The sequence below is a fragment of the Bufo gargarizans genome, chromosome 2 (genome assembly GCF_014858855.1).
Source record: "Bufo gargarizans isolate SCDJY-AF-19 chromosome 2, ASM1485885v1, whole genome shotgun sequence".
NCBI classification, from domain to species: Eukaryota; Metazoa; Chordata; class Amphibia; order Anura; family Bufonidae; genus Bufo; species Bufo gargarizans.
In genome coordinates, this window is record NC_058081.1 from 249,395,451 (window position 1) to 249,407,556 (window position 12,106).

At 38.3% G+C, this 12,106-nt stretch overlaps 1 protein-coding gene across 1 annotated transcript in view; it reads left to right on the forward strand.

The window, feature by feature from the left end:
• Positions 1–12,106, forward strand: part of CPNE8 (copine 8) — a 269,455-nt gene that overhangs the window by 228,200 nt on the left and 29,149 nt on the right. Inside the window, exons 14-15 of the mRNA XM_044280216.1 lie at positions 6,855–6,901; positions 8,440–8,621. Of these exons, the coding sequence (XP_044136151.1) occupies positions 6,855–6,901; positions 8,440–8,621 (229 nt within the window). The remainder of the gene's footprint in view (positions 1–6,854; positions 6,902–8,439; positions 8,622–12,106) is intronic.

Genomic DNA, 12,106 nt, shown 5'->3' on the forward strand with positions numbered 1-12,106 from the left:
CAGCTATGTATACACACTTACACAGAGAATGCTATTAATAACTGATAACACCTCCCCGATGTACAACTATCAGTGACTGACAGCTATGTATGTATATACACTTACACAGAGAATGCTATTAATCACTGATAACATCTCCCCGTGTAAAACTAAAGTCAGAAATAGCAGAGATTTAAATGTATTAATTACAAGTTTTACTGAATCTTTTACCACAAAACTATATATCAATCTGCTCAACTCCTTCTGCTCTATAGTATACGGCCTGCATATTGCACTGCATTTTGTGGTGACAGATCTTTTTTAAAAATCTTGTTAGGAGAGTTCTCCACTCAGGTCGTATTTATTAGCCAGATTATAAAGCAGCTAAACGCGAATGTCTCTCACTCTAGAGAACCCTGCACAATCAACTTTATATGAACAGGCAATTAAATTAAATAGGCACAATGTAATGCTTAAATGGTTCTGTGATGGTGCTGTCAGGGGATAGTGCACATACTACTGGATTCCCTCATAGGTTACCATTAATTGCTGGGTATACTAGAAATGCAACATCCTGTGATCAGCTTATTGTCAAGGTTCCATTTTAAGTAAAATTGTCCACAGCGGACAGTTTTTAGCTTATTATGCTGCTAAACAACATATATTTCTCCTCATATTTATAGTTAGGCTGAAATGCCCAGCTTTTAAACAAACTGTGCTGGAAGAATCAAATCACTGCTTGTGAGAAGAATATACATATGTGATAAAATTATTTTTTGCTTAATTCTAAAAAAGCATTATTTTCAGGTGACAGTGTGTTGAACAGTTAAAATTTCAGTAGGGCACATCGTCATATGGTTGGATCACGTATATAAATCATAACCAGAGGTCATAATGATGGTTCTACAAGCATCCTTGGCACCTGAAATGTACTCATGAGACTCAATACCTAATGTGCTTAAATGAAAAGAGAGAGGACTCCAGTGTTCAGTGAAGTTCTATGAGAGTGCTTCACAGGAACCCATACAATGATCCTTGTGTAGATGCTGACTGAAACTACTTTTTGACTCTGATGCCACCAGATGTAAGATAGTTATCCTATAAGTCAATGTTTGACCCTTTAAATAGACCTTGAGACAGGACTTGGATCATAACTAAGCCAGCACCTCATCTGCAGACAGCTGTTTTTTTGGGTTGATTGCCCCTCATCATTGCACAGCAGGAACTATTGTCTTAACTAGGTTAGAGGCTTAGGTCGGGATTTGGGCGGCACTATATCTCCTTGTGGAGAGCTCCTTAATTGGCGTGAGGACTCTTATTGGCCATAAATCTGCTGGAAGTCTGGGAAGAAGGTATGCAAATTGGCTTGTAGCAAGCTTTGTCTCTGGTGCCACCAGATGTCAGGTAGCTATCCTATAAGAGAGAGTTCACATCTACTTTTCATTTTCCTTTCTTCTGATCCGTCAGAAAGACAGAAAAAATAAAACCGGATCCTGTAAAATAAAAATGTATCCAGTGCATAACTGATGCACATGATACTTTTTTTTCTGTTCTTCTGACAGATCAGAAGAATGGAAAATGAAACAGAGATGTGAACTCTCCCTTTTCCATCTAAAATAAAACATATCTTAGACAGGAATGGTTCAAACTGATGCCAAATTGGCAACAGAATCAATTTGTTGGCCTAAGTCAGGATTTTGGGGGGGGGGGTACTATATATCCTTATGAAGAGCACCCTAATTGTTATGAGGAGTCTTATAGGTCATATATGCTCCTTTTCAGTTACAATTTCTTTGATCTGTTTATATATTCGATTAACAATGTTTTTAAGATATACAGTATATGGCTGATAAATGCAACTGTTATGGCCTTTAACTATAAGAAGTTTCTGCATAGTTATTGTGAGGTTGGACAGATGGTGGGGTAAGCCAAGCAGTAGTCTTACATCCCTGAAAGTCATGACATTTTCTCTTTCTTACTCTAAAACTATATGCAGTTTATTGGCATATTTAAAAGATCAAATCTATTGTCACTTACATTGTTCAACCAACAATACTTGGCTTAGTCCATGACTGCATACATGTGGACATTGTCCAGCTACATATGAGATGCTGGTCGGCAATGACTGTGTTTAGACATTTGATAGTAGCTACAGATTCAATGTGATGGAAAGTGGACAGAAGATAATGAATGCTTAGAGTTTAGCTTGTGTGATGAATTGTAAGTGTAGTAATCAAGTTGAAATTTGGTCTTTCTCTTTAGTGATTTTTGTTATGTTTGACGACCATTGTTATATGACACAAAAAAACATTCCCCATTGTTGAACTAGATTTTTTAAGTTAAATATTATTTTGTAATATATATTCTGACATAAAATGTACTTGTTAGTACAGTGGCTATGGCATAGTAGTTATCGAAGTGAAGCTTGTCTAGTACATTCACTTTATATGGATTGGTTGCCAATAGAAATGGTTGTGTTCCTACTTCTGGTCATAACAATAGCTTGGTAGATTATGGTTTTCATACAACATCTTAGCCTCCATACTTGTTGAAAACACTTTTAGCTTTTAGCAGGATTTGTACATGATCAGGTTTTGCAAATGCCTTGTGACCTTCACAGATACTACACGGGGATGCATACCATACATCTAAAAGAGTCAGAGACGCAGCAAATAACTAATATACTGCATTTCTTGAACAGAATACAGTGTAAGTGTAGTTCACATTTTATGGAAGGACATTTCTCGAGAAGAATGCTTGTTATAGAAAGTGTTTATGTGTGTTTATTGCAGATATAGCTGTGCGCAGTCAAGATACGGGTCAGTGCCTGGAGAATACCAGGGAGCAGTGAGTACAGAAAGCACCAGAAGCACTGTATTTACCGCTCCCCGGTCCTACTGTGTACTAGTGAGTGCTTCTTTATAAGACGCACTGCCATTTTCTCCCCACTTCTGAGCAAAAATACAGTACTCTCATAGGGTACATCTATTAGCGTAGAATTCCCCAAAAAGGTATTTGAAAAGCAGACAAGTCTTTTAATGACATTTAAATTATGCAAATTATGCAATTACAGTGTCTCTAAATGAGATGGAAGAAGCCCTGATTGGGAAAAGGTTAATGCATTTTAAGGATGAAGAACTAAACAGCTAAAATACCTGAGAAAATGGAAAAGCACTAGTCACTGAAGAGAAGTAGGCCAACTAAGGATAATACCATATAACAAAATAAAACTCCTCCATTATAAAAGTGGCATCAACGTGTGATTATCCCACAATTTGATATGTTCTGATAAAACACAAACATTACTACAGAAAAGTAGTTACTGCTATAACAAAGCAGGATGTAAAAGTCAAGAGGTTAGCTGAGGTTGATGATTAATTAAAGCTGATTTATTCAAGACTCAGCGGGGGTTATTTTACGAAATACTGATGTTTCACATGCCAGTCTTATTAAAAAGGAAAAGATGTGACCAATTTATTAAGAGGCACAGGCCCTTTAATTAATCTGTGAGAACCGTGCACCAGAAACTTAACCCTACTCCAGCTCGGAGTTTTAGCTGTAATTTATGCCAGTTTTATTTAGTAAGCGTGTGGTGGCCATGTCTCTTCCACTAAGCTTTGCCCACTTTAGATTATATTTTTTTTAAACATAAAAATTTAGCAACTTTTTTTTTTTTACATAAAACTCTTTGTGAATGACCCCTTGTACCTTTTTCTATACCAGCTGCTTAACCTCTTAAGGACCGGGCCATTTTTCACCTTCTGGACCGGGCCATTTTTCACCTTCTGGACCAGGCCATTTTTTGCAAATCTGACGTGTCATTTTATGTGGTGATAACTTTAAAACGCTTTTACTTATCCAGGCCATTCTGAGATTGTTTTCTTTTCACATATTGCACTTCATGACAGTGGTAAAATTGAGTCAAAAAATTAATTATTTATAAAACAAAATCAACATTTATCAAAAAATTTGGAAAACTTAACAAATTTCCAAATTTCTCTACTTTTATAATAGATAGTAATACCTCAAAAAATAGTTATTACTTTACATTCCCCATATGTCCACTTCATGTTTGGATCATTTTGTTTATTACAAGTTTAGAAGCAAATCTTAAAATTTTAACTTTTAACTCCCAAAAAGTGACCTCATTTTGGAAACTATGAGATAAGGTGGCAGTTTTGTTGGTACTATTTTAGGGTACATATGATTTTTGGTTGCTCTATATTACACTTTTTGTGAGGCAAGGTAACAAGAAATAGCTGTTTTGGCACCGTTTTTATTTTTTGTTATTTATATAAAACTGAAACAAAGAACCAAAAAAGTGGTCGTATTTGGTATTGTCGCATCCGTGACAACCTGCTCTATAAAAATACCACATGATCTAACCTGTCAGATGAATGTTTCATCTGACAGGTTAGATCATGTGGTATTTTTATAAAGCAGGTTGTCACGGATGCGACAATACCAAATACGACCACTTTTTTGGTTCTTTGTTTCAGTTTTACATAAAGATTTTTTATTGTCTCCACATTCTGAAAGTCGTAATTTTATTTATTTTTTGGGCGACTGTCTTGTGTAGGAGCTATTTTTTTTCAGGATGAGATGACGGTTTGATTGACATTATTTTGGGGTGTGTATGACTTTTTGATCGCTTGCTATTACAATTTTAGTGATGTAAGGTGGCTTTTTTTTTTTACACTGTTTTTATTTTTATTTTTTTACGGTCTTCACCTGAGGGGTTAGGTCATGTTATATTTTTATAGAGCAGGTTCTTCTGGACATGACGATACCTAATAATATGTCTAATTTTATTTATTTACTTACTTTATTTAGTAATTTTACACAATACTAGCATTTTTTTTAACAAAACAAATAATGTTTTAGTGTCTCCATATTCTGAGCCATATATATTTTTTTGGGGGCAATTGGCTTAGGTAGCGGCTCTTTTTTTGCGGGATGAAGTGACTGTTAGATTGGTACTATTTGGGGGGGGCATATGCCTTTTTGATCACTTGGTGTTGCACTTTTTGTGATGTAAGGTGACAAAAATAGTTTTTTTTTTTATGGTATTTATCGGACAGGATGGATCATGTGATAATATTTATAGAGCCGAAAAACAGAAAAAAAAAAACCTCCGCACAGATTAGGAATCGTTGTGTTCGCAATGAACACAGCGATTCCTAATATGTGCGGAGGTTTTTTTTTTCTGTTTTTTTATTATATAATAAGGGGGAAGGGGCATTTTTTTTTTTTACTTTATGAATTTTATTACTTTATTAATTTTATTAAAAACACTTTAACTTTTTTTTCTTTACTGCAATGCATTACAATACATCTGTATTGTAATGCATTGCCTGTTCGTGTACTACAGTGAGTAGTACACAAACAGGTTGCTTAGGAGACCCAGCCTGAGGCTGGATCTCCTCGGCTCCCGTAGAAGGCAGGTCCTGATGCCGTGCAAGGCATTGGGCAGCCTCTGCATGGCAACGGGCTGCCTTCTGAGACATCGAGTCCCCGCCACAGCAGTGCGGGGACTCGATGCGATCACTGAAACACAAACCCCTTCTATGCTGCGGCGGACCCCCCCTCAGCATTGACCCAGGGTGCCTGCTGATTGATTTCAGCAGGCACCCAGTTCCAATCACCACCCACCACCCTTAAGTACCGGGACATCACGGCGTACCTGTACGCCCTATGTCCCCAAGAGGTTAGACTTGGTAGCAGTGACTAACAAAAATCATTTAGAATAGTGTTAAGGTCCTTTTACACTGGCAATCATTGGGACAATTATCAGGTATAATCATTCATGGAAACAATATGTTCAGTTTCTAAATGTGCCGCAAGTTACCCGATGAGCAAACACTCATTCATTGGGTTATTGTATCCTTTGCTCAGTACCCAGAATCGCTACGTGTAAACAGGGATGTGCTGCCGACAAACAATGAATCTTTATTGGAACGAACAATCACAGTAGCGATCGCTCATCCTCATACAGAGAGGATGTAAAGTGATCAGGCAGTTATCAGAAACTAATGATTCATTCCCAATAATTGACTAAGAATTGTAGTGAAATTGAAGTGGGAAATCTGGAGCAATATGAATGTCCTGTAATGTACAGGTACCCTACTAATATACTTGAGAATGTTCTGGAATGATACTTGGGAAAATCACACTGTATGCCCTTTAGTTTCCACTCATTTCCCCATCATCAGAGCACTAAAAATCTATGCAAAATCATAATATGTACGGGTGAAACTCGAAAAATTTGAATATCGTGCAAAAGTCCATTTATTTCAGTAATGCAAATTAAAAGGAATTGCCTTAGTGCAGCTTAAAATTTGAATTTTGTGAAAAGGATCACTATTCTAGGCTGAAAGTGTCACACTCTAGTCAGCTAATTAATCCATATCCCTGAGCAAAGGGGACCTGAGATTGTGACTTTGGGGTTTTATAAGCTGTAAGCCATAATCATCTAAATTATAACAAATAAAGGCTTGAAATATCTTACTTTGCATGTAATGAGTCTATTTTCACCTTTTAAGTTGCATTACTGATATAAATGAACTTTGCATGATATTCTAATTTTTGTGTATCTTATAAATCTGAAATCTCATATGCAGATATAATTATACAGATAACTGAATAGGGCTAACACTTGTAGTGATATGTCTAGTATGCATATTCATCTTCTACAGTTCATGATTTTAGTTTACTTACCAAGCAGGAAATTCTTTTTAGTTTATTTTTGAGGACTTCAGATTAGTACTGTCTTGTAAACTGTCCGTTATCACAGTATTTGATATATATGTGTGTGTGTGTATATATATATATATATATATATATATATTTGTAATGAATATTACTTTATACTATAGGACGCAAATCAATTTCACCGTTGCCATAGACTTCACAGCATCAAACGGTAAGTCCACAAAGGTTATATCTATTTTTATGTTTGTCCAGAATAATAGAATGCACAGAATCCAGGATCAACACAAAGGTCTTTCTGCCGTATAGTTTAAGGTTAGAACACCACAGTATCGAGTGAAAAGAAATGTAAGCTTATATCTACTTTATCAATAACAGACAGTAATTGTTTACTTGATTCTGATATCATCATATATCGATAAGATGGCATTAGGCTTTCTATGTTCCTGGTTATATGTCAAGATTACTAGTGAATACTACATCTAAGGTGCCAATCAGTGTGCCCAGTCTGCTCCTCAGCTTGTATTGTCAGTCAATAATATCTTGCATTAGTATTTTCCATATACATACAGTAGTTAACATGTATATGAAACTTATTGGATCATCTCTGAAGCTCAGTTAGACAAAAATGATGGCACATTTACCTATAATGTAATAATAACTATTAGCATATTAGCTAACTGTTCAGATAAAAAAATATACATACATTAACAATCTATTGGCACTCATTTTGGGTATATACACTACTGGAGCTGGCAATAATAAAAGTCTGAGTCACACTTTATAAATATACTACTTCATTAAATATCACCGTTCAACAGTCCAAAAACACATTTTTCACACACTTTAGAACAAGTCACTTGAATAAGGCTTCTATAAGGCTTCCTGCACACTCCCGCTAGGCTTGTCCGGCAGGGGAACAGCCTGCCAGATCCGTACTAACGTTTGCACATGTGTGCTGCGGAAGTTGATTCACTATAATGGGGACGGGCCAGAGATACGGCCGCAGCAGGGCAAACATGCCAAGAGGCGGCCAGACAAAAATAGCAGCGTGCATGTTTTCCGTGCTGCAGACAGATCTCCAGCACGTTCCCTTTATAGTGAATGGGGCCTGCCAGACAATCCTAACGCGAGTGTGATAGAAGCCTAACTGTTGAGAAAGTCACTTATTTTCACCTAAGATAAATGCACAGATCAGTCCTGCACTGGCCGGGACCTGTAGTTGCCCAGACATTGCCCTCCTCTTTCCAGCTTCTAGAGTTAGCAGCAATCAACTTTTCTCCATTAATAGGATCTTAGAGGATTCATGTTCAGATGTAAACAAGATTCTTGCGCAAAACACATTGATAAAAGCATAAAAAGAGTGGCACACCTGGTAAACCTGTCTAACTCGAGGTTTCGCCACACAACTGGCTTCTTCTGGGGCATTGTACACTAGTGTTGAGCAGTGATATTTAACTAAGTTGTAGATTAAACATATACCTTATAGCAGAGATGCTCAACCTGTGGCCCTCCATATGTTGTAAAACTACAAGTCCCAGCATGCCCTAATAGCTGTATGCTATGCAGGCATGCTGGGAGTTGTAGTTTTGCAACAGCTGGAGGGCCGCAGGCTGGGCATGGCTGCCTTTATAGTGTTGAATCAAAAACATTTGTTGTAACAAATTTACCGTAATTTATTTATTTACCGTAAATATGCTATTTTTAAAGAAAAAAAATATTCGTTATTTCATGCACTTTATTTTGAAACAGGAAACCCTGCACAGCCCACCTCTCTGCATTACATGAATCCTTATCAGCTGAATGCATATGGCATGGCACTAAAAGCAGTTGGAGAAATTATTCAGGATTATGACAGTGATAAAATGTTTCCCGCATTAGGCTTTGGAGCAAAGTTGCCACCTGATGGAAGAGTATGTCATGAATTTGCTCTGGTAAGTTTTGTTTTTACTTCTTATTCTTCTGTGTCACAAAGGACAAATAAAATCTAGGCCACCTAATTCAAGATGCATTTTTCTAAAGACATTCAAATTTCATCTTCCTAATGTTAGTCATTTCGGGAAATATTTTGATCTATCCAGTCTGCCCACTGTATTGAAAGGGGGAGTCAATCTGCCTATTATTTTCTTCTTAAAAATGTAAACCTCTAGCCTGTGAAATCAGTTAAACCAGAGGCAGGCAAATATGTAACTTGTTCAAGGTGACATATGATTCTGAAGAGATCTCAGGCACATTTTTTTTGCCAGATATAATTGAATGTTGTGTGCACCTCCTATTGGAATTGCTGATTGAGTATATTTCACAGAACAAACTAATGTAATTGTTCTTGCCACCCAAGTGCTTACACTAGGCAGCTTTATAAAAAAAAATAAAAATCGTAGCAGAGCTCCAAACAAAACAAGCTTCTACGAGATAAAACTAATCTCCCACCGCAATTTGTACATTTAGTAAACTTAAAAATTAATAAGATACCTTGGAGCTAGAGAAACCATTCTAGATAGTAAACTGGATAATAAAATAAAACATGGGATAAAAACACTGTTCATAAAAACAATCAGTGATATGAACATGTATATCCAAAAATCCAGCTCACCCAGAAAATAGAAGGGTCCCCTTGCAGCTTCCTGGCATCGAAATATATAACTTCTGTTTTCTCTACACCTTCTTTGTGGATGGAGCACAAGGCTCAACCGTCACCTGGGTGTCAGCCTAATTGACATGTCTTCACCAGTGCCTTTTTCCTAAAGGGTGAGGGATTTGGCAAAGAAGAAGGAGAAAAGCACAAAGAATGTATGGAATCCGCTAAAAACCGTAGTCGCCCCCCTCACATTACTATACTTACTAGCTGACAGGCTTGACAAAGAGTATATATAATTCACACAAAAACGGTGGTACCCAACTGGTTTTGCTGTCCTCAGATTCATCCGTTTACTAGATAGCTTTAGCTGGCACGTACAGTTGCAAGAAAAAGTATGTGAACCCTTTGGAATTATATGGATTTCTGCACAAATTGGTCATAAAATGTGATCTGATCTTAAACTAATAACACACAAATAATTAAATGTTACCATGTTTTTATTGAACACACCATGTAAACATTCACAGTGCAGGTGGAAAAAGTATGTGAACCCTTGGATTTAATAACTGGTTGAACCTCCTTTGGCCGCAATAACTTCAACCAAACATTTCCTGTAGTTGCAGAACAGACGTGCACAATGGTCAGGAGTAATTCTTGACCATTCCTCTTTACAGAACTGTTTCAGTTCAGCAATATTCTTGGGATGTCTGGTGTGAATCGCTTTCTTGAGGTCATGCCACAGCATCTCAATCTGGTTGAGGTCAGGACTCTGACTGGGCCACTCCAGAAGGCATATTTTCTTCTGTTTAAGCCATTCTGTTGTTGATTTACTTATATGCTTTGGGTCGTTGTCCTGTTGCAACACCCATCTTCTGTTGAGCTTCAGCTGGTGGAAAGATGGCCTTAAGTTCTCCTGCAAAATGTCTTGATAAACTTGGGAATTCATTTTTCCTTCGATGATAGCAATCCGTCCAGGCCCTGATGCATCAAAGCAGCCCCAAACCATGATGCCCCAACCACCATACTTCACAGTTGGAATGAGGTTTTGATGTTGCTGTGCTGTGCCTCTTTTTATCCACACATAGTGTTGTGTGTTTCTTCCAAACAACTCAACTTTGGTTTCATAGAATATTTTGCCAGTACTGCTGTGGAACATCCAGGTGGTCTTGTGCAAACTGTAAACATGCAGCAATGTTTTTTTGGACAGCAGTGGCTTCCTCTGTGGTATCCTCCCATGAAATCCATTCTTGTTTAGTGTTTTACGTATCGTAGATTCGCTACAGGGATGTTAGCATATGCCAGAGACTTTTGTCTTTAGCTGACACTCTAGGATTCTTCTTCACCTCATTGAGCAGTCTGCGCTGTGCTCTTGCAGTCATCATTACAGTATGGCCACTCCTAGGGAGAGTACCAGCAGTGCTGAACTTTCTCCATTTATAGACAATTTGTCTTACCGTGGACTGATGAACAGCAAGGCTTTTGGAGATGTCCACTCTTCTAACATAAACTTGTGTGGGCACTGTTATTATCAATATTTTTTTTTGTTTTTTTGTTTGTTTGGGGACTTCTATGTTGATACTAGCACTACTTCTTGGCCTACAACTTTTCACAGTAGGCACAGTAGTGGAGAATAAGTTCAAGTTGACACTACTGTGTAGTAGGGTTGGGCAATGTAAAAAATATTCCGACAATAACGATATTAAGAAATTTATTGTGATAACGATATATATCGCAATAAATACCCGTTTAAAAGAAAAAAAACACAAGGAGACATTATACTGTATGGGGTCAGCCATAAGGAGACATTATACTGTATGGGGTCAGCCATAAGGAGACATACTGTATGGGGTCAGCCATAAGCAGACGTTATACTGTATGGGGGAATCCACAAGGAGACATTATACTGTATGGGGGCAGCCACAAGGAGACGTTATACTGTATGGGGGCAGACACAAGGAGACGTTACACTGTATGGGGGCAGACACAAGGAGACGTTATAGTGTATGGGGGCCAGAAGGAGACATTATACTGTATGGGGGCAGCCACAAGGAGACGTTATACTGTATGGGGGCAGCCACAAGGAGACGTTATACTGTATGGGGGCAGACACAAGGAGACGTTACACTGTATGGGGGCAGACACAAGGAGATGTTATAGTGTATGGGGGCCAGAAGGAGACATTATACTGTATGGGGGCAGCCACAAGGAGACGTTATACTGTATGGGGGCAGACACAAGGAGACGTTACACTGTATTGGGGCAGACACAAGGAGACGTTACACTGTATGGGGACAGACACAAGGAGACGTTATAGTGTATGGGGGCCAGAAGGAGACATTATACTGTATGGGAGCCACAAGGAGACTTTATACTGTATGGGGGCAGACACAAGGAGACGCTATACTGTATGGGGGCAGCCACAAGGAGACATTATAGTGTATGGGGGCCACAAGGAGACATTATACTGTATAGGGGGCTACAAGGAGACGTTATACTGTATGGGGGGGGGGGGCACAAGGAGATGTTACACTGTATGAGGGCCACAAGGAGATATTATACTGTATGGGGGCCACAAGGAGACTTTATACTGTATAGGGGGGCCACAAGAAGACGTTATACTGTTGGGGGGCCACAAGGAGATGTTATAATAAGGTCTTGGGGCCACAGGCCACCATACATACAATAATACTTTACGATATACTTTTCCCGCTGCTGCCTCGCTTGTGTGCTCTGATTCTGACATCAGATGTCGGTGGGCGGAGATTTGAATATGGGAGCAAGGAGGAGGGAGAGCCGGGGGCGGCCCGCTGCGGGAAGTAATACGTTCCTAATTTTGTCATC